The sequence below is a fragment of the Apodemus sylvaticus genome, chromosome 10 (genome assembly GCF_947179515.1).
Source record: "Apodemus sylvaticus chromosome 10, mApoSyl1.1, whole genome shotgun sequence".
NCBI lineage: Eukaryota > Metazoa > Chordata > Mammalia > Rodentia > Muridae > Apodemus > Apodemus sylvaticus.
In genome coordinates, this window is record NC_067481.1 from 46,573,360 (window position 1) to 46,596,561 (window position 23,202).

The window sequence follows — 23,202 nt, forward strand, 5'->3', positions numbered from 1 at the left end:
TATTTTTCTAATTAAAAATTATATTTTCTAATTAAAAGTTATGTGCATGTGTATCTGTGTGTGGACAGGTGCATACAAGTATAGGTGCCTGCAGGTGCCTAAGACATCTGATCTCTCTGGAGCAGTGGTTACAGGTCCCTGGGAAATTTGTCCTGGGACCCCACCAGGGTCCTCTGCAAGAACAGTGTGAATGCTCAGCTGCCGAACCATCTGCAGCACGACATTCCTAGTACGTCTTACATTTATTTATTTAATTTTTTTTCTTCTCAGCTGGTTCAACAAAGGACTCCCGTGCAGTTTCCAGGAACGTTGGGCTTAAAAAACCCGCAAAAGTGATTCTTGGTATAGATGAAAGTGATCTGAGGTCCAAAGTACACCTGCCGTGGAAGAAAAATCTTAATTTGAGGATAGAGGAAAGAGCCCAGGCCATGCATCATAAAATATTAGAGAATGATAAACTGAAGAAGGAACAGGAAAAGAAGGTTACAAAAAAGCTTCCTAGGGACGAGCTGGCTAAAGAGTGGTTCAATACTGACAGCATGACCCTCACTACCCGGGCGTACTTGCTGGACAAGCTTCTACCCACCTTGGTTCCTGGAGTGGAACAAATGCTGATGCAGGTGGAGAAGAAGAAGCTTCTGAGCCAAGCTGACATCCCAACCAAGTTTGATCCAATTAATTATTTGGGGGAATACTTAATGAGACACAATACTCATTATATCAAAGACCCAGGAATGTCTGGCTACCAGAGGGTGATGAAAGAGGTCACAGAAGAACTGAAGGTACATGTTCCTGATACGATCAGCAACAGGTACGGTTCTGCTGGGCTAAGTTTCTTCTTACACTGAAAAGCTGGTAGAACAACTGTGAATACAGACAGAACTTGAAAGAAATGATTTTATAGTTAGGAAACACTTGTTGGCTGGAGTGGGGTGGCAGAGGTGTGGCTTGCACTGGTGATCCTGGCACTTGAGAACTGAGGCTAATTCAGTTTCCTTTTAATGGTTTTAATGAGTGGAAAAATTACTTTACATAATACACATCTTTCTCTTTTGTAATTAGTATGTGGGGCGGGGGGCGGGGGGGAGGTGCACATGCCTGTGGCACATGTTGGAGGTCAGAGGACAACTTTTGGGGGTCAGTTCACACTCACCCTCTACCTTTTTGAGGTAGGGTATCTTTTGTTTCTGTTGCTAAGCTATGTGCGCAAAGCAAATTCAAGGTTACATAATAAGGCTCTATATTTTTTGAGTTTCTACTATGATTTACATTTTTCAAAGCACTGCAAGGAGGAACAAATTAAAATGAGTCTATTTGTTTTGTGTTTATTGAGACTGAGTTTTACTTTGCAGTTCGCACTGGGCTTAATTAAATTCACTGTGTAGTCCAGGTCGGCCTCACTGGAATCTCTTTGCCTCTGCCTCCCAAATGCTGGGATTATAGCCTACGCCTCCACACCTAGTTAGTTACTTGGATGTGATTGTCATATTAGGACTTCAACTGTATATTTGTCTATAGCCTCACTGCACTAGAGAGTAACCTAATTCAAAAGTTAAAATGTATATTTTAAAAAGTTGTATAGTAAGCCAGGCACGATGCACATACCTTTAGTTCTACCACTTAGGAGACAGAGGCAGGTGGATTTCTGTGAGTTTGATGCCAGCCTGGTCTGTAGAGAGAGTTCCAGGACAGCCAGGGCTACATAATGAAAACCTGTCTCAAAAACAAAACAAAACAAAACAAAAGTTACACAGTGCAATGTTTTCCTTCTCTTGTCCTCTGTCTATATCTGCTGTGAACAACCGTTATTGTGAGTCCTTACAGAGATTATTTTTATGTATACATTAGCAAGTACAAATATGAATTCTCAGTTTATTTCTATTAAAGAAATTATTTCTATTATATTCTACTATTTCAATTATATCCACCTATTAAAATATTACAAGAATTTGCCCACATATTCTTCTGGTACTGAATTTTTTTTTTAAGACAGAGTCTCACTATACAGCCCTGCTTGGCCTGGGACTTGCCATATCGACCAAGCTGGCCTTGAACTCACAGAGATCCACCTGCCTCTGCCTCCAAAGGCTGGAGTTGAAGGCATGCAGCATCACACCCATTATGATGATTTTTATTTTAAATATTGATCCATTTTTAATTTATGTTAGTGTAATCTGTAAGATGCAGATCCAACTTTATTCTTTTAAGAATGGCTTCTTAGCCATGCCACTAAGACCTACTGAGACAATCCCATGCCCAGGGGAATGCCTTTAACAAGGACAAGCATGTCTACATTCGCTTGTCTTCTTCTGTACCCATCTCTGTTGCCTTAAAGGTTTTTAGGTATAGGTATCCACATTTATTCTTTGATTTGCTACAGGTTATCACATAAATTTTGTTCTTATTACAAGGGGTCTTCTTTCATTACATTTTGGGGGGTCTGGCAGTAGTCTGAAGTAATGAAAATTATTAATTTCTTTTTTATATGATGTCTTTTTATTTAAATATTCATCTTTTTTAAACATTTCCCTTTGCTGTACATTTTTTTCTTTTTTTCTTTTTTTTAATATATTTTTTATTTACATTGCAAATGATTTTCCCTTTTCTGGGTCCCCACTCCCCACAAGTCCCATAAGCCCTCTTCCCTCCCCCTGTTCCTCCCTCTACTCCTTCCCACTTCCCTGTTCTGGAATTCCCCTGTACTCTTGCACTGAGTCTTTCCAGAACCAGGGGCCACTCCTCCATTCTTTTTGGACATCATTTAATTTGTGGATTATGTCTTGGGTATTCAAAGTTTCTAGGCTAATATCCACTTATCAGTGAGTGCATACCATCATTGATCTTTTGAGACTGGGTTACCTCACTTAGTATGATGTTCTCCAGCTCCATCCATTTGTCTAAGAATTTCATGAATTCATTGTTTCTAATGGCTGAATAGTACTCCATTGTGTAAATATACCATATTTTTTGTATCCATTCCTCCATTGAAGGACACCTGGGTTCTTTCCAGCTTCTGGCTACTAGAAATAGGGCTGCTATGAACATAGTGGAGCATGTATCCTTATTGCATGCTGAAGAATCCTCTGGATATATGCCCAGGAGTGGTATAGCAGGGTCCTCAGGAAGTGTCATGCCCAGTTTTCTGAGGAACCGCCAGACTGATTTCCAAAGTGGTTGCACCATCTTGCAATCCCACCAGCAGTGGAGGAGTGTTCCTCTTTCTCCACATCCTCGCCAACACCTGCTGTCTCCTGAGTTTTTGACCTTAACCATTCTGACTGGTGTGAGGGGAAATCTCAGGGTGGTTTTGATTTGCATTTCCCTAATGATTAATGATGTTGAACATTTCTTAAGGTGTTTCTCAGCTCTCTGAAGTTTTTCATGTGAAAATTCTTTGTTTAGTTCCATACCCCACTTTTTAATGGGGTTATTTGGTTCTCTGGGTTCTACCTTCTTGAGTTCTTTGTATATATTAGATATTAGCCCTCTGTCAGATTTAGGGTTGGTGAAGATCCTTTCCCAATCTGTTGGTTGATGTTTTGTCCTTTTGACAGTGTCCTTTGCCTTCAGAAACTTTGTAGTTTTATGAGGTCCCATTTGTCAATTCTTGATCTTAGAGCATAAGCTATTGGTGTTCTATTCAGGAACTTTTCCCCTGTGCCTATGTCCAAAAGGGTCTTCCGAAGTCTCTTTTCTATTAGTTTCAGTGTGTCAGGTTTTATGTGGGGGTCCTTGATCCATTTGGAGTTGAGCTTAGTACAAGGAAATAAGAATGGATCGATTCGCATTCTTCTGCATGCTGACCTCCAATTGAACCAGCACCATTTGTTGAAAAGACTATCTTTTTTCCACTGGATGCTTTCAGCTCCTTTGTCGAAGATCAAGTGACCATAGGTGTGTTGGTTCATTTCTGGGTCTTCAATCCTATTCCATTGATCCGCTTGCCTGACATTGTACCAATACCATGCAGTTTTTATCACTATTGCTCTGTAGTAAAGTTCAAAGTCTGGGACACTGAATCCCCCTGAAGTTCTTTTACTGTTGAGAATGGTTTTAGCTATCCTGGGTTTTTTGTTATTCCAGATGAATTTGAGAATTGCTCTTTCTAGCTCTATGAAGAACTGGGTTGGGATTTTTATGGGGATAGCATTGAATCTGTAGATTGCCTTTGGCAAGATGGCCATTTTAACTATATTAATCCTGCCAATCCACGAGCATGGAAGATTTTTCCATTTTTCTGAGATCTTCTTCGATTTCCTTCTTCAGAGATCTGAAGTTCTTGTCATATAGGTCTTTCATTTGTTTGGTTAGAGTCACCCCAAGATACTTTATGCTGTTTGTAGCTATTGTGAAGGGAGTCATTTCCCTAATTTCTTTCTCAATCTGCTTATCCTTTGAATATATGAAGGCTACTGATTTGCTTGCGTTGATTTTGTAGCCAGCCACTTTGCTGAAGTTGTTTATCAGCTGTAGGAGTTCTCTAGTAGAGTTTTTAGGGTCACTTAAGTATACTATCATATCATCTGCAAATAGTGATAGTTTGACTTCTTCCTTTCCAATTTGTATCCCTTTGACCTCCTTATGTTGTCTAATTGCTCTAGCTAGGACTTCAAGAACTATATTGAAAAGATATGCAGAGAGGGGGCAGCCGTATCTAGTCCCTGATTTTAATGGGATTGCTTCAAGTTTCTCTCCATTTAGTTTGATGTTGGCTACCGGTTTGCTGTATATTGCTTTTACTATGTTTAGATATGGGCCTTGAATTCCTGTCCTTTCCAAGACTTTTAGCATGAAAGGATGCTGAATTTTGTCAAATGCCTTTTTAGCATCTAATGAAATGATCATGTGGTTTTTTTCTTTGAGTTTGTTTATTATGTAGTAGATAGCATTTATGGATTTCCTTATATTGAACCATCCCTGCATCCCTGGGATGAAGCCTACTTGATCATGGTAGATGATCGTTTTGATGTGTTCTTGGATACGGTGGGCAAGAATTTTATTTAGTCTTTTTGCATCGATATTCATAAGGGAAATTGGCCTGAAATTCTCTTTCTTAGTTGGATCTTTGTGTGGTTTTGGTATCAGTGTAATAGTGGCTTCGAAGAAGGAGTTGAGTAGTGTTCCTTCTGTTTCTATTTTGTGGAAAAGTTTGAAGAGTATTGGTGTTAAGTCTTCTTTGAAGGTCTGATAGAATTCTGCACTGAAACCATATGGTCCTGTGCTTTTTTGGTTGGAAGGCTATCTATGACCCCTTCTATTTCTTTAGGGGTTATGGGTCTGTTTAGATGGTCTATTTGATCCTGGTTTAATTTTGGTAATTGGTATCTGTCTAAGAAAATGTCCATTTCTTCCAGATTCTCCAGTTGTGTTGAGTACAGGTTTTTGTAGTAGGATCTGATGATTTTTTGAATTTCCTCGGTTTCTGTTGTAATATCCCCGTTTTCATTTCTAATTTTGTTAATTTGGATACTTTCTCTTTGCCCTTTGGTTAGTCTGGCTAAGGGTTTATCTATCTTGTTGATTTTTTCAAAGAACCAGCTTTTGGCTTTGTTGATTCTTTGTATGGTTCTCTTGGTTTCTACTTGATTAATTTCAGCCCTGAGTTTGATGATTTCCTGTCTTCTTCTGCTCCTGGGTGAATTAGCTTCCTTTTGTTCCAGGGCTTTCACTTGTTCCATTAATCTTCTAGTGTATGCTCTCTCCATTTTCTTTTTGGAGGCACTCAAAGCTATGAGTTTTCCTCTTAGCACTGCTTTCATTGTGTCCCATAGATTTGTGTATGTTGTGCCTTCATTTTCATTAAATGCTAAGAAATCTTTGATTTCTTTATTTCTTCCTTGACCAAGGTATCATTGAGTAGAGTATTGTTCAGTTTCCATGTGTATTTGGGCTTTCTGTTGTTTTTATTGTTATTAAAGACCACTTTTACTCCATAGTGATCTGATAGGAGGCATGGGATTATTTCAGTCTTCTTATATTTGTTGAGGTCTGTCTTGTGACCAACTATATGATCTATTTTGGAGAAGGTCTCATGAGGTGCTGAGAAAAAGGTATATTCTTTTGCTTTGGGATGAAAAGTTCTATATATATATCTGTTAACTCCAATTGGTCCAAAGCTTCAATTAGTTTCACTGTCTCCCTGTTTAGTTTCTGTTTTCCTGATCAGTCCATTGGTGAGAGTGGAGTGTTGAAGTCACCCACAATTATTGTGTTAGGTGCAATGTGTGCTTTGAGCTTTAGTAAAGTTTCTTTTATGAATGAGGGCACCCTTGTATTTGGAGCATAGATGTTCAGGATTGAGAGTTCTTCTTGTTGGATTTTTCCTTTGACCAGCAAGAAGTGACCTTCCATGTCTCTTTTGATGACACTACGTTGAAAGTCAATTATATCTGATATTAGAATGGCAACTCCGGCTTGTTTCCTGGGACCATTTGCTTGTAGAATTGTCTTCCAACCTTTTACTCTAAGGTAGTTTTTGTCTTTGACACTGAGTTGTGTTTCCTGTATGCAGCAAAATGTAGGGTCCTGTTTACATAACCAGTCTGTTAGTCTATGTCTTTTTATTGGGGAATTGAGTCCATTGATGTGAAGAGATATTAAGGAGTAGTGGTTATTGCTTCCTATCATTTTTTATTTTAATTTTATACATGTGTGGTTATCTTCTTTGGGTTTGATGAAAGAAGTTTAATATCCTGCTTTTTCCAGGGTATAGTTTCTCTTGTTGTAATGGTGTTTTCCCCCTATTATCCTTTGTAGGGCAGGGTTTGTGGAAAGATATTGTGTAAATTTGGTTTTGTCATGGAATATCTTGGTTTCTCCATCTATAGTAATTGAGAGTTTCGCTGGGTATAGTAGTCTTGGCTGGCATTTGTGTGCTCTTAGAATCTGCATGAGCTCTGCCCAGGATCTTCTAGCTTTCATGGTCTCTGGTGAGAAATCTGGTGTAATTCTGATAGGTTTTCCTTTATATGTTACTTGCCCTTTTTCTCTTACTGCCCTAAGTATTTTTTCTTTGTTTAGTACATTCGGGGTTTTGATTATTATGTGACGGGAGGTATTTCTGTTCTGGTCCAGTCTGTTTGGAGTTCTGTAGGCTTCTTGCATATTCACGGGCATCTCTCTCTTTAGGTTAGGGAAGTTTTCTTCCATAATTTTGTTGAAGATATTTGCTGGCCCTTTAAGTTGTAAATCTTCACTCTCATCAATGCATTTTCTTTAACTGTTGAGTCCATGGTTTCTATGGTATCTTCGGCATCTGAGATTCTTTCTTCTATCTCTTGTATTCTGTTGTTGATATTTGTGTCTATGGTCCCTGATTTCTTCCCAAGGTTTTCTATCTCCAAAGTTGTCTCCCTTTGTGCTTTCTTAGTTGTTTCTAATTCTGTTTTTAGTTCCTGGAAGTTTTTGCTCAGTTCCATCATTTGCTTGTTTGTGTTTTCCTCTAATTCTTTAAGAGATTTTTGTGTTTCCCCTTTCATGACTTCTGCCTGTTGATCAAAGTTATCCTGTATTTCTTTAAGTGATTTTTGCATTTCCTCCTTATTGGCTTTTGTATTCTCCTGAATTTCTTTCATTGATTTTTGTGTTTCCCTTGTAAGGGCTTCTAATTTTTGATCCATTTTCTCCTGAATTTCTTTAAGTATGTCCTTCATGTGTTCCTGTACCAGCATCATGACCAGTGATTTTTAAATCCAAATCTTGTTTTTTGATGTGTTGGGGTATCCAGGACTTGCTATTGTTGGAGAATTGGGTTCAGATGCTGCCATAACGCCTTGGTTTCTGTTAGTAATGTTCCTACATTTGCCTTTAGCCATCTAGTTCTCCCAGGTGTTAGATGGTCTTATTGTCACTGGCTGGTGCTTCAACCTACTGTGGATCTTTAAGGTTATCTCTGCAACACTGGATGACTGGGTTTCCTCTGGCACAGATTACTGAAGTGTTGCCTTCCTCTTTTGTGCCTTTGGAGCCCTTCTCAGTCTTGCCTCAAGCAATGTTATACTTAGGTTGTCAAGGTCAATCAGGTGTTCTCTGTCTGCTCTATTATGGAGCGAAGATGTTGTGTTGTGGTGGAGGTCACTCCCTCTGTTGATTCTCACATAGGACACAGGTCCCGAGATGGACTGGCTTGCAGATGAACCGCCTGTGTGCTCAGTTCCTGAGTGCAGGCAGACCCCTGGCAGTTTGCACCACCAGAAATCTAAAGCTCAGGGTGATACATTACCTAGTGACCCTTTTCTGTCCTGGCAGGTAGCGAGTATGGCCGCGGGGCTTCTCTCCTTCCACGGCTCACTGGGCAGGACACAGGCTCCGCGCCCGGCGGGCTGGCAGACAAACCGCCTATGTGCTCAGTTCCTGAGTGCAGGCAGAACCCTGGCGGTTTGCACCACCAGAGATCTAAAGCAATTATTAATTTCTATAAACCTTTGTTCTCTGTTGTCTTACTGAGTTTAATAGTAAAATTAAGTTGCTGTGTGGGCTTTTCTAGGGAAACAATGCTGCCATTTTCAAACACTACTCTTCCTTTTTCATTGTCAATTTTCATGCCTCTGACATCTTTCTCTTACCTACTTGCATTGAGTATTACCTCTAATTCAGGAGTGCACAGTGGTGGCTGTCAGCACATTCATGTCTTTCTTGCTTTAGTAGAAATGCTTCTCTGTATTACGACCTCACTTGCTTCACTATCAGCAACTTACTTTACATGTTCATTCTATTTAGATCTAAAATCAAATATTGTCTTACAACAAAAATAATATGTAGGACCCTAGATGAGGAGTTCTTGACAGTTGATGGCTTCTTGGGAGAGGAGAGACAGTTTTCTTTTAATTTATTTACTTTATTTTATGTGATTAATGTTCTGCCTGCACATGTGTCTATATGAGCGTCAGATCTTAGAGTTACAGACAGTTATGACCTGCCATGTGGGTGCTGGGATTTGAACTGGGTCCTCTGGAAGAACAGTCAGTGTCTTTCCAATTGCTGAGACATTTTTCTTCTTCAGCCCCTGAGAAACGGTTTTCTTAAGGATGTGGCCCCCGGTAGGTTGTCATGGGGTGGGTGCACACCTGTGAGTATATGGGCAGCTCAAACTGGACTCAATGCATCATATAAAAAATATGAATAAATAACCCCAAATTGGGTCAGGTGAGGTGAGGGTGGAACTAGGAGGAGTTAGGGATAAATGTTATTAAAATACATTTTATACATGTATGAAACTCCTGAAGAATTAATTAAAATAGTATATTGATAATAATGTAGGGGCTGGGGATTCACTCAGGGGCAGAGTATTTGTCTAATATGGACATCCTAGCCTCAACCACCTGGATATTGGGATTATAGGTATGCATAATGGTGCCAGCTTTGGGATTTTTTTTTTCAACTCTGAAAATTTGGGCTCCCAGTAACATTGACATAGTTATTGATTTGCTTTATCCTATAATTTATATAGAAGAGGCCTCAAAATAATAGTGAAACAAACCTTGAGTATAAAACACAGATCAGTTTTTAGATTTATCCAAAGCTGTTTATGTATTAAAGGAGGTCATACTAAGACAGAAGAAAGCTTGGCATGGTGATGCACACTTGCAGTCAACATTTGAGAAAGTATGAAAGAGTAAGACAGTAGGATCATCGCAAGTCTGAGGCTAGTCTGAGTTACATAGCTTGTTTCAGGAAGGACAGCCTGGGCTACAGAGTAAAACTTTGTCTCAAACAAAACATTAACAAAAACAAGCTCCGAAGAAACTAGGGTATGTTTGTTTGTTTGTTTTATGTGCATGAGTATTTTGCCTGTATGTATGTCAGGGCACGACATGTATGCCTGGTGCCTACGAAGGTCAGAAGAGCACATCAGATGCTCCCGAACTGAAGTTACAGATGCTTGTGAGCCACCATTTTGGATACTAGAAATCAAACCTGGGTTCTTAACCTCTGAGCCATTTTACTAGCCCTGAAAATCATGATTTGAAATTTTTTATTTACACCAAGGAAGACTTTTTACTTTTTTACAATTTATTTTTAATTAGTGTACTAAGTTGTGGGTTTCCCTGGGACCTTATCACCCATTCCCACCCTTCATTACTTATTCCTGTTTCTTCTCCATCTCCACTTTTTCTATTCCTCCTCTGATACAGATAAAACCTTTTTAAGCCATGACTCAAAATCATGAAAATATTGGCACAGTTGGTTACATAAACGTTGAAATATTTTTGCTTGGCATATTGAGTCATGACTGCTCAGTGTTGCTGTTCTTGTACAAAAGCAGTGACAGACAACAGAGAAATGAGTCAGCATGACTGCGTGCCTTTGAAACTGTTTATGGGTCATGAAATCCAAATTTCTCATAATTTTCACATGCCACAAAATATTAGTATTCTTTTGATTTGAAAAAATATCTCTTCAAAATGTATATACCAGATTTCTAGTCACATAAAGCCAACCTGTGAGTGGGTTTGGTTTAGTTTACTGAACCCTAATATAAATAATATTTATAAGGTCTCACCAAGATCTAAAGAACAGTATACCTCAAAGCTCAAAACCTCTCCCCAAATCTCCATATTTTCCTCTGAATGTCTTCTGGTATATAAACCTACACCAAAATTGGTTAAGAAGACTAAAATTCAGCCTGGAGAAATGGCTCAGCAGTTAAGAGCACTGACTGCTCTTCCACAGGTCCTGAGTTCAATTCCCAGCAACCACATGGTGGCTTACAACCACCTTAATGGGATCTGATGCCCTCTTCTTGTGTTTCTGAAGACAGCGATAGTGTAGTCAGATACATGAAATAAATAAATAAATCTTTAAAAAAAAAAGAAACCTAAAATTATTTGTGTCATATTAAGTGTCTTCTCTACAGGGTACACAACTAATTATATGTGTGTACATGAAATTTTATTATTTTATTTATTGGTAGTACTAAGGTTGTAACCAACCCTGAACCTTGAGGATGCTAGACAAGCACTCTGTCCCTAACACTGAGCTACACACTTAAGCACTAATAATTCTTTTAAAATTATATATATATATATATATATATATATATATATATATATATATATATATATATATATATATACCTGTGTAAGAGAACTCCTGGGTTTTACGTGTGTGTTCTAGTTTGCTTTCTGTTGCTATAATAAAATTATCTAACCAAAATAAACTTAGAGGAAAAAAAGATTTCTTTGGCTTATATTGCTGGATCAGTCTGCAGTTGAAGAAAGTCAAAGCAGGAATGCAGACAGAAAGCAAAAGCACACACTGTGGAGGAATGCGGCTCGCTATCAGAAGCAACAGAGGAGCACTGCTTACCATCTGGCTTGTTCACTAGCTCATGCTATTTACCTTATTATCCCAAAACAGCTTGTCTAAGGAATAGTGCCACCCTCAGTGGTCTGTGCCCTCCTGTATCACTTAGTAAGCATGATAATCCTATTGATCTCTCTGATATAGACAACTCCTCAATTGAAGCTTCTTCTTTGAGATGATTCTAGGTTGTGTCAAGTTGGCAACTAAAGATAAACAGTACAATATGGAAGTGAAATGTCTTTTCAATAGAAAGAATGGTTTAGAAAGTGTGATTCCCTATCTAGGGTGCTTGGTTAAAAGTAAAGATTCTATACACAAGGCCCTGGATTTCATATCAACATCCACATGTCCCAAAAGTTCAGATTCCTGCATTATTCCTTAGGTTTTTCTGAATCAGGTCCTCTGGGAATGTATTTAAAATAAGTCCTGCTACAGGTTATTAGGCAAGAAGAAACCAAATGAAGAGAGTTTAGTACTAGTGAAAAGTTCCACCAGTGTGCCGGAAGCAATGCCATTGAATTTAATAAGTAGTTTAAAGAACACTTCTCTTCAGCATCAGTTCTTGCTGAGTGATGATGCTAGGGTTGCATCTAGATCTATTCCTATTTGAAAAAACAAAACAAAACAAAAAAAAAAAACCTTACAATTTGGGAATTGATGCTTAAGGCTGTAAATAAAATTCTTGACAAGCATTTCCTCCTGTCTGAGACAAATGCAAACTTCAAGCAGTACATAAAATTAGACACTTGTCATTTATCAGAAGCTATACTAAGAATGAGGAAATGGACACACCAAGACCCTGGTCTAGGATCCTTTGTCATGACACACATGACACACGAAGACAAGCTTGTTTCACTGGTGTTTCTAGAGCTGGGAATTTGAATGTTTCAGGCCTTCTTGAGGTAGAATAAGAGCCTTAGTCTCTTTGTGTGGATGTGTGTGCTGGCATGTATATACAAGCATGCATACACTGTGCGTGTTCAGGTGCTTTTGGAGGCCAGAAGAGAGTGTTGAATCCCTTGGGGCTAGAGTTATAGGCAGGTATGAGCTGCCTGGCATAGGTGCTGGGAAACAAATCCCAGTCTTCTGCAAGGTCAGCAAACACTCCCAACCCCTAAGTCGTCTCTCCAGCCTTGCTTAGTTTCTACTGGAGAAACTGTAGGAATTCCATGAAAGAGTTAAAGTAATCAAAGGCTTTGTCTGGATCACTAGGATTAGAACTTCATATCCCTCTGGCAAAAGTCCAAAATCTATTGTATGCAGGCAACACCAGTGCCAGGCATTTGTAGTCTATTCAGGCAGCCCATGGATGCTTTTCAACAGCATATTCCACTCCCGATGCCTACTGACTTAAAGCTCTTGGCACTCAGAAATCTTCATGAAGTTTAGTCCTGCTTTAAAATCCTTCAACCTCTGTCTTATGTTTCCTAAGTCCATTACAGACTACTGACAAAGTCCCTTCGCTTTAGGAGTGAATATTTTTTCCTTATTTCTCTTCATCAGAAGAAGGCAAAATGATTGTGGGTTTATCGAGAGTTTAACTTCTGGTGGCAAGACCTAAATGACTTTGACTCAATTTTTTTATCTGTCTCCTTCCCAGGGGGGGAAAAAAAAGGGAGATTTACTCATCTCTGTTTTGTGTCTCACAACAACAGGCTGAGCAGTCCTTTATTTCTGTAGAATACTTTTTATGGTGGCAAACATTCCCTTGAAAAACACGGTATCTCTACTGTCTGTTGGTTTTACATACACAATATAATTTACTGCTTTTTATCACGTTTCTGAAAGGTAGATCTAGAGCCCAGGTGGACTTTAATCTTCAAGCCTTGCATGCAAATTTGCAAAGCCATAAAGCAGGTTGGGTTCACACTGCTCGCTCCCCCGCCCTGCCCCCCTCCAATAGCTTGATTTTTCTTTTATCTTTCCTTCTGGCTCTGGTTCCTCTAGTACTTGGGGATTTATATGTGAAAGTTTCCATCCACTGTTTTGTGTACAAACATGTAAATACACATGTACACTTAATAATGAAAAATAGTTGCCCTTAAAATAAGATTCCAGTTTTTAGTAGCCTGGGAGCTTCAAATATTTGTAAGTGTGTTAGAATTTGTAAAACTGCACACTGACACAGTAAATTATACTGTGTAACATTTTTAACTGAAAACATTTAAATAATAACAGGGAAGCTTATTAATATTAGAATTTCAGATTATTTCCGACAGGCAGGGCCTAGTTCTCAATCAATCTCAACACAGACAGTCCTAAGACACCAGTCCAAATGATCAGGAAAGTGGATGTGGGCGTCCTGAGAGCGGGGTGTGTAGCTCCAGCCTGTAACCTCAGCGCTGGGGAGGCCGAACAAATGAACGGACAAAACCAAAATTTGGTCTTCTCATTATCCTTGCACTTGTTAATGAATTCATAACCTGAGTGATCCCTGCTATACTCTAAGGTATCTTTGGAGAGTTTTGCCAGTGAATTATGCATTACTTATTAATGATAGAACATTTATTCCATGAAGAGAAATAATCTTAAAAAGATATTCCAAAGAATTGCTTTCTCTATTACAACTATGTGAGAGAGAAGGACAAGTCAGTACAAATGCCAAACATTAGAGACACAAAAAACAAGTACAATTTTAAAGGGAGAAAGATGTAGGCCTTTATCTTATTTATTACAATTTTCTACAGATTAGCTCCTGTGCAATATTCAAGTAATTTACATTGATCATATGCCAAAATCCGTTGTGTATTTTCTACTGGATTGTGGTATGTGAAAAGGATTCTAAGATTTACCTCAAAGTACTTAAATTATGCACAACAAAATGCCTCAGAACATCTAATTCATCTTTACAACTTTACATCTTTACAAGTGCTAGGACTTGGCAATGGAAGGGCTGTATTTCACCCTCGGTACAGGCTTTCCTCAGTTGCCAGGAGACTGGCTTCCTAAGCAGCTGTCTGCTCACACTCCGCACCAGCTGCCACCTCTGTACTGAGCCAAATTGAAACTACATAATGAGAGGAAATCCTGCAGGTGCTTCTCCACAGGTGATATTAGTAATATTAGTCAGTTTGTCAACATGTACTGGAAAATAGATTTAATCAATCTGGTAAAGCATATTTTACCAAAAGTAAGGATAATACTTCTAATGATATTTGAATTCTGTTATAGTGGTATTTACGAAGAGTTTTATCCAAACAATTCCTTTTTTTTTAAACTTATAATCTCTAGTTGGTTTAGCATAAATTGATAAAATACATTCAGGGTGTGCATATCCTATTATTACTTTAAAATTTAGTTGCATATAAGATAGGGATGTAGTTCAACTGGTAGAATGCCTGTATTTCATTACAAAACATGGGCTCAATCCTCAGAGTCCCAGAGACTTGGCATGGTGGTATGTACCTATAATCCCAGCACTTACAAAATGGAGGCAGGAAAATCAGAAATTCAAGATAATCCTTGGCTAGTTAGCTAGTTTGAGGCCAGCTGGAGTACAAGTACCCTGGTCTCCAAAACAAATCAGCTACTTATGGACTGTAAAATGATATCCCTTAAATGATATCCCACTGCTCCAAATCTCATCCTGCAACTTGATACTGAATAACATCATTCTACTCCAGCCAGAGCTGTATAACTAGCCTAATAACTGATAGAGTGATAGATGATCTTAGAGCAGAAACACCAAAGACCACCTACGACCATCAGAGGAATTCTACTATCCAATAAGTGATATCCTCAAATGAACATAAACTTTGCTTATTTATAACAGGGATTCTGGCCTCTAAGGAATGAAGGCCAGAAATACAATTGCCCTGATTTTTAAATACTTTGTCCTAGCTTGTTCCTATACAATCAGACCAGATACTTTCTCATCTCACTCCAGCCCTGTATAGAACATTCTTTTAGTGATGTCCTCTGCCTCTCTCTTACTCCTCCAGTAAAGTGACTCAACCACCTCATATAGAAATAGGAAATCCTCACCACCAATATCAACTTCAAAACGTAGTCAATCTGTGTGGGAGGTACCCAGCATGCAATGATAGTACTGTCCAGCCCAGCCAGAGAGGTTGCATTCTTTTTGCACATTCTCACTATTTTACAAATATTAACTCAGTATCCTCTTCTGGAATATGGAGTGCCAGCTTTCGTTATTTAAATATCTTAGTCCTCATTTCTCTAGCTGGTTAATTTTGCTTTGTCCTCCAGGAATTACCTCTAGTACCACTTCTTCTGGATACCTGCTGTCATACCTGTTCTAGATCACGTGCTTCTATTTTGGAAGCACTTATAGGCTCATGTTACCTTTGAGCACTCTGAATTATTCATGTCCTTACAAACTCTTTGAAGACAAGTCAAATTTTTATCACAATATTATTAGAAACTTATTAGGAATGTGCCTGGTTGTCTTAGGGTTTCATTGTTGTGAAGAGATACTGTGACCAAGACAACTCTTATAAAGGAAAACATTTCATTGGGGCTGGCTTACAGTTACATACGTTTAGTCCTTATTGTCATGATGGGAAGCATGGCAGCATGTGGGCAGACATGGTGTCTAGTTCTACATTTTAATCCCCAGGCAACAAAAGAGACTGTCTCACACTGGGCAGAATATATATATATATATATAAACCTATTTATGATCTCAAAGCCTACCTCCACAGTGAAATACTTTCTCCAACAAGGCCACACCTACTCTTACAAGGCCACACCTCCTAAGAGTCCCACTTGCTAAGTCCAAGTATTCAAATACACAAGTCTTTGGAGCCATATCTATTCAAACCGTCACATTCTACTCCCTGGCCCCCATAAGCTTATAGCCATAAGATAATACAAAAATGTGTCAGTCTAACTTCAAACTCTTCCATAGTCTATAACAATCTCAAACTTGTTTAACAGTCCAAAGTTCACTCCCTTCTGAAATTCATGCAATCTCTTAACTATAATCCCTTATAAAATCAAAATGAAAAACCAGATCACATACTTCCCACATACAATGGCACAGGATATACATTACTGTTTCACAATAGAGGAAAGGCAGGATAGGATAGTGAGGAAACACTGGACCAAAGCAAGACCAAAAACCAGCTTGGCAAATTCCAAACACTGCATCTTCAGGTCTAATGTCAAAATGTTCTGCAGATCTCCACCTCCTTTCAGATTTGTTGATTGCAACACACTTCTTTCTCTTGGCTGATTCCACTCCCTGTTAGCTTTCCTCAGCAGGTATCTCTTACCTCTGAGGGTCTCCAAGGTAATCCAGACTTCGACTTCATAGCTTCACACAATGACCCTTCACAGTTTCACACAATGGTCTTTCACAGCTTCTTACAATGACCTCTCTGGGCCTCCATGCAGGGACACTCCTGCCACATGCCTGGACTTAGCAACTTTCCTTCTTCATGGAGGGAGGAGATTCCGTAATTTCTTTCTTCTATTTGTGACTCTAAAGCCAGAACCATGTGACAGAAGCTGCCAAGATCTGCTGCTTGCTGAGGCTGGAACAAGACCCCCCCTTATTCAATTACATCTTTCTGTTTTTATTGCCTAAGCTTGGATGTTCTGGAACTTGCTCTGTTGACCAGGATGGCCATGAACTTAGAGATCTGCATGCCTCTGTCTCCTAAGTGCTAGAATTAAAGGCATGTACTACCATGCCTGGACCTAAATTTTCTTTAATTCCTTTTCACTATAGATCTTTATAAGCATGGTCGCTATACTTCTTTTTTTTTTTTCACTTTTGAATCACAAAATCAGATTTTATTAAATTGAAAGAACATTTCATGGATGATTTGTACAATTTTATTTTTAATTAATTAGTTAATTAAATTTCAAAACTTTTATTGAAAATAGAATCTTCTCTCATACAATACACCCTAACCACAGTATCCACTTCTCCCAGCTGCCTTCCCAACTACCTTTCCCCCAGACACTCTCCTCTGTGTCCTCTTCAGGAAAAAAAAAAAAAAAACAGGCCTCCAGGAGAAGATAGCCAAACATTGCAAAATAGCATATAATAAGGCAAGGTAAAGACCTTCTTATCAAGGATAGACAAGGCAACCTAATAAGAGGAAAAGGGTCTCAAGAACAAGCAAAAGTCAGAGAAACACCCACACACAGCTAGTAGTCCAACAAAATCATCAAGCTAATAGCCATAACATATTGCAGATGACCTGGTGCAGACCCATGCAGACCCTGTGCATGCCAGCTTGGGGAAGTATTGGTAATAGACATCTGCTATGAAAGGTAGGGTCAGTTTTCCTCTAAGAATACAGCCTTTGATATATGTTGACCAAGGTCCAGTAGAAGGCCACAGGTAAATGAATGAATGGGTAGCACAAGTTGGACTTAATGGATCAAAAAGGACACACATATGGTTGTTTAGGGAAGGAGAGGCGGATATATCTGCTGCTATACTTCAAGATCTGGATTTAAGGCTTGTGTTGATCCAGATCCAAAGCACGTGTCATCATACCTCAAGATTCAGATCAAAGCCTGTGGCTTCCAGCCTCAAAATGAGGATCAAAGGCCTGTTGTCTTCCTGCCCTAAGATCTGGATCAGGTGTGCTGTCCATTTCTAGATTGTAGTTCATTCCAGATATAGTCAAATTGACAACTGAGAATAACCATCACACTCTAACCCTTGTCGACCTGACATACAATCATATGTCCTTATGTCCAAATGAAATCAATAATCATGTCATAATAATGCCTAACATGATATAACTATCCCTTATACAACCATAAATGCATTGTAATAATTTTTAGATGCATAAGATTATTAGGAAATAAGTCTTCATGCTTGATAACTGTGAGAGAAAGGGTCATCTTATTTTCACACTTACCTTTAATTTGGAGTACTGAATACTTAATTTTGAAATCCCTAGAATTCATTATCAATATTTAATGAGAGTATTATGATAGAGGATTTGTTATATTGTAAAAACTCCAAATAGGCCTGATTAGTAGTACATCCAAATGCCACTGATGGGCTGGAGAAATGGCTCAGTGGTTAGGATTATTTATACCTCTTACAGAAGACAGAATTTCAGTTCCCAGTACCTACCCAGTGGTTCACAACTGTCTGTAACTCCAATTCCGATAGATCTGATGCCCTCTGCAGGCATAGACCCAGATAAGCGAGCAAAAAAATACCATAAAATACTTATGAGGTCCCATTTGTCAATTGTTGCTCTTAGAGCATACGCTATTGGTGTTCTGTTCAGAAACTTTCTCCCTGTACCGATGTCCTCAAGGGTCTTCCCCAGTTTCTTTTCTATTAGCTTCAGAGTGTCTGGCTTTATGTGGAGGTCCTTGATCCATTTGGATTTGAGCTTAGTACAAGGAGACAAGGATGGATCAATTCGCATTCTTCTGCATGCTGACCTCCAGTTGAACCAGCACCATTTGTTGAAAAGGCTATCTTTTTTCCATTGGATGTTTTCAGCCTCTTTGTCGAGGATCAAGTGGCCATGGGTGTGTGGGTTCATTTCTGGATCTTCAATCCTGTTCCATTGATCCTCCTGCCTGTCACTGTACCAATACCATGCAGTTTTTAACACTATTGCTCTATAGTATTGTTTGAGGTCAGGGATACTGATTCCCCCAGATTTTCTTTTGTTGCTGAGAATAGTTTTAGCTATCCTGGGTTTTTTGTTGTTCCAGATGAATTTGATGATTGCTCTTTCTAACTCTGTGAAGAATTGAGTTGGGATTTTGATGGGTATTGCATTGAATCTGTATATTGCTTTTGGCAAAATGGCCATTTTAACTATATTGATTCTACCGATCCATGAGCATGGGAGGTTTTCCCATTTTTTGAGGTCTTCTTCCATTTCCTTCTTCAGAGTCTTGAAGTTCTTCTCATAAACATGTCTTTCACATGTTTGGTAAGAGTCACCCCAAGATACTTTATACTGTTTGTGGCTATTGTGAAGGGGGTCATTTCCCTAATTTCTTTCTCAGCCTGCTTATCCTTTGAGTATAGGAAGACCACTGATTTGCTTGAGTTGATTTTATAACCTGCCACTTTGCTGAAGTTGTTTATCAGCTGTAGGAGCTCTCTAGTGGAGTTTTTTGGGTCACTTAGGTAGACTATCATGTCGTCTGCAAATAATGATAGTTTGACTTCTTCCTTTCCAATTTGTATCCCTTTGACCTCCTTATGTTGTCGAATTGCCCGAGCTAGTACCTCAAGTACAATATTGAAAAGATAAGGAGAAAGGGGGCAGCCTTGTCTGGTCCCTGATTTCAGTGGGATTGCTTCAAGTTTCTCAGATCGGCAACCAACAAATTGGGAAAAGATCTTCACCAATCCTACATCAGACAGAGGGCTAATATCCAATATATATAAAGAACTCAAGAAGTTAGACTCCAGAAAACCAAACAACCCTATTAAAAAATGGGGTACAGAGTTAAACAAAGAATTCTCACCTGAAGAACTTCGGATGGCGGAGAAGCATCTTAAAAAATGCTCAACTTCATTAGTCATTAGGGAAATGCAAATCAAAACAACCCTAAGATTTCATCTTACACCAGTCAGAATGGCTAAGATTAAAAATTTAGGAGACAGCAGGTGTTGGAGAGGGTGTGGAGAAAGAGGAACACTCCTCCACTGCTGGTGGGGTTGCAAATTGGTACAACCACTCTGGAAATCAGTCTGGCGGTTCCTCCGAAAACTGGGCACCTCACTTCCAGAAGATCCTGCTATACCACTCCTGGGCATATATCCAGAGGATTCCCCACCATGTAATAAGGATACATGCTCTACTATGTTCATAGCAGCCCTATTTATAATTGCCAGATGCTGGAAAGAACCCAGGTATCCCTCAACAGAAGAGTGGATGCAAAAAATGTGGTATATCTACACAATGGAGTACTATTCAGCCATTAGAAACAATGAATTCATGAAATTCTTAGGCAAATGGATGGAGCTAGAGAACATCATACTAAGTGAGGTAACACAGACTCAAAAGGTGAATCATGGTATGCACTCACTAATAAGTGGTTATTAACCTAGAAAACTGGAATACCCAAAACCACCACACACATTTTTTGGAATACCCAAAAAATCCACACATCAAATGAGATACAAGAAGAAAGGAGGAGTGGCCCCTGGTTCTGGAAAGACTCAGTGAAACAGTATTGGGCAAAACCAGAACGGGGAAGTGGGAAGGGGTGGGAGGGAGGACAGGGGAAGAGAAGGGGGCTTACGGGACTTTCGGGGAGTGGGGGGGCTAGAAAAGGGGAAATCATTTGAAATGTAAAAGGGGAAATCATTTGAAATGTAAATAAATTATGTCGAATAAAAAAAAAGAAAGATGAGGAAACAGAACAGAAATGGAAAAAAAATACTAATAAACATTTTTTTAAAAATCTATCACTGATTAACCAGTTACTTAAGGTTTTAAGTCATATGTTACACATATGCACATACAAATGCAGAGGCCAAAAGTCAATCTCAGGTTTTATTTCTTAGGTCTTCTCCACCTTTTTCAGACAGAGTCTCTCACTGACTAGAAACTCATCAAGTAGGTGAGGCTGGCTGGTTAGCAAAGCCCTGGAATCCACCTGCTTCTGCAATCCACCTCCTCAGTGCCGGGATCACAAGTGCATTCCTACAGTGTTCACCTAACCTTTTCTTTTCTTCCTTCTCTTTTTTCTTCCCTTCCTCCTGCTCCTCCACCTCCTCCACCTCCTTCTCTTCCTCTTCTTCCTTTTCCTCTGTTTAATGTGGGTTCTGGGGATCTAACTCAGATCACCAAGCTTGTAAGGTAAGCTCTTTGCCAACTGAGCTATCTTCCCATCCTGGGAGCTATATTTAGAATCCATTTGTAGGTTACATCTACTCTCTATTACCCAAAGTTACTGTGTTGAATGGTATAGAATTCTTTTGGTTGGTGTAAGCATTCTCATAAAATAATATATGCAACAGAAATGTTATCCATTCCCTCAAGGAATGACGTGATCAATCTAAAATGCCTTTGGATTATATTTGGAAGTTCATACACAGTGTCTCTGAAGCACAAAACTAGATTTTCTTTCTAAATATGGGCATCATGATGTAGGAGAATGTGATGTCTCAGCTGAGACCCAAAGCATATGGGAGACCTAGTCAGGCAAAACGAGGGAGAAAACATTTTGAGCAGATGAAAATGTGACAGAAAAGTAGCTTTATGCATCTATTTTTGTGTTTTATGAGAATCTGAAGACACTCAGTACTTATGATACTGTTCCAATCACTTGTGTGTTCTGCCGTCAGATACTAAGCTTTATAATGGCAGAACACATAACAAATGCTCCATAAATGCTTGTGTAATAAGTGAGCTCCCTGACAAAGAGGATGAGTGGATGTCTAATGAGAGAATGCCAGCAATAAGACACCGGGGTAGAGTAGAAAGCCATGTAGGAATGTAGATGGGAACTAGAGCCATGCTGTGCTGGGAGAAGAGAGAGAAAGGTAGTATGGGAAGAGGTGGGTGAGGAACAGCTGAAAGGTCTGGGAGGGTTGGCTGCGTGCTGGGCACATTAGAGGAATGGAGCCCTTTCTTCAAAACACTAATCACTCTTCCAGAAGTTAATGCAAGGCTCTTCTGCACTGCTAACCTGCTTCCCTGATTTTGTTTTCAAACCTGAAAGTTTATTTTTGATGGCTTATATTCCTAGAGATTTACAAAGGTTTCACATGGGCATAAAGCACATCTTCGATTCAGTACTTTCTTTTGGACTATTAGAGGTATCTAATGTCCACATTCTCAGTGAAAGGGGTTTGTTGTTGTTGTTGTTGTTTTGTTGTTGTTTTTTCACCTCAAATCTGTTAGATTGCTTCAGCCTTTCCTCATTTAAAGATGAAAACCTATTCCAAATATTGGACCTAAAAAGAAAAAATTCACTTGACACAGCTGTTTCTATTATTCTGAGCCATGTGATTTGATTTCAATCAACACAGTTTGGGGTTTGTTTGTTTGGGTTTTTTAAGTTCTAGCAGTGATGATTAACATAGGGACAATTGAAGCCTCCATTCTCTCTATTCTCAGCCTGGTGATGCATCTCTGGCTCAGGACAATAGTTACTCTTGTATTCAGGACTTCAGCATGGCTGCAGAAGCACTTGACTCCAGCTAGATACCAGCATCAGGCTGAGATACACTCCCAGGCAGATTCCTCGGGTTTGGCCCAGAGCATCAGAATGACCTGATCTGCTTCTTATAAGAACACCTCCCAGGCTTCTCTCCTAGTCTTGGGATTGGAGTCCCTCTGGATGACTAATTTGTCCAGGGAAGAAGAAAGTTAAAGCTTCAGGCTTCAGAGCAGATGTGTAAGGCGGCCTTGATGTGTATTCTTACTACTTCTTGTAAAAGACAAACAAACAAAAACAAGACAAAACCTATAAACCAAAAAGCCAAGAACTTATAAATTTACTAATTATAGTTGTATATATTTGTAGGGTACACTGTGATGTTGTGATTTAAGTAGGTACTATAATTAAATCAAGCTAATTAACATCTTTCACCTCAAATAGTCAATTTTTATGGGGGAGAACATTAAAATGTTATACTCTTAGCAATTTTTAGATATGTAATGTTCTATTATAAACTATACTATTGTGCAATGGGAACTTTTAAAAACTATTCTTCCTTCTAATTAATGTCTTTTGTTCCTTTTGGCCATCATCACCTCTGTCACCACCATGGTACTCTTGGTTTCTCTAAGTTTAATTTTTTTGTATTTTACTATGTAAGTAATACCTTGTGGCATCTGTTTTCATGTACCTGGTTTATTTCACTTAGCCTAATTCTCCGATTCTATCCATGCTTCACAAAGAGCAGAATTCTGTTGTTTTTTTTAAAATGCATAATAACCTATTGTGCTTATAAGGCCATATGTTCTTTATTCATTC

At 39.0% G+C, this 23,202-nt stretch overlaps 1 protein-coding gene across 1 annotated transcript in view; it reads left to right on the top strand.

The window, feature by feature from the left end:
* The first annotated feature begins 338 nt into the window (after nucleotides 1–338).
* Efcab5 (EF-hand calcium binding domain 5) overlaps nucleotides 339–23,202 on the top strand; it is a 112,592-nt gene continuing 89,728 nt past the window's right edge. Inside the window, exon 1 of the mRNA XM_052197376.1 lies at nucleotides 339–811. Coding sequence (XP_052053336.1) covers nucleotides 429–811 — 383 coding nt within the window. The 5' untranslated portion in view covers nucleotides 339–428. The remainder of the gene's footprint in view (nucleotides 812–23,202) is intronic.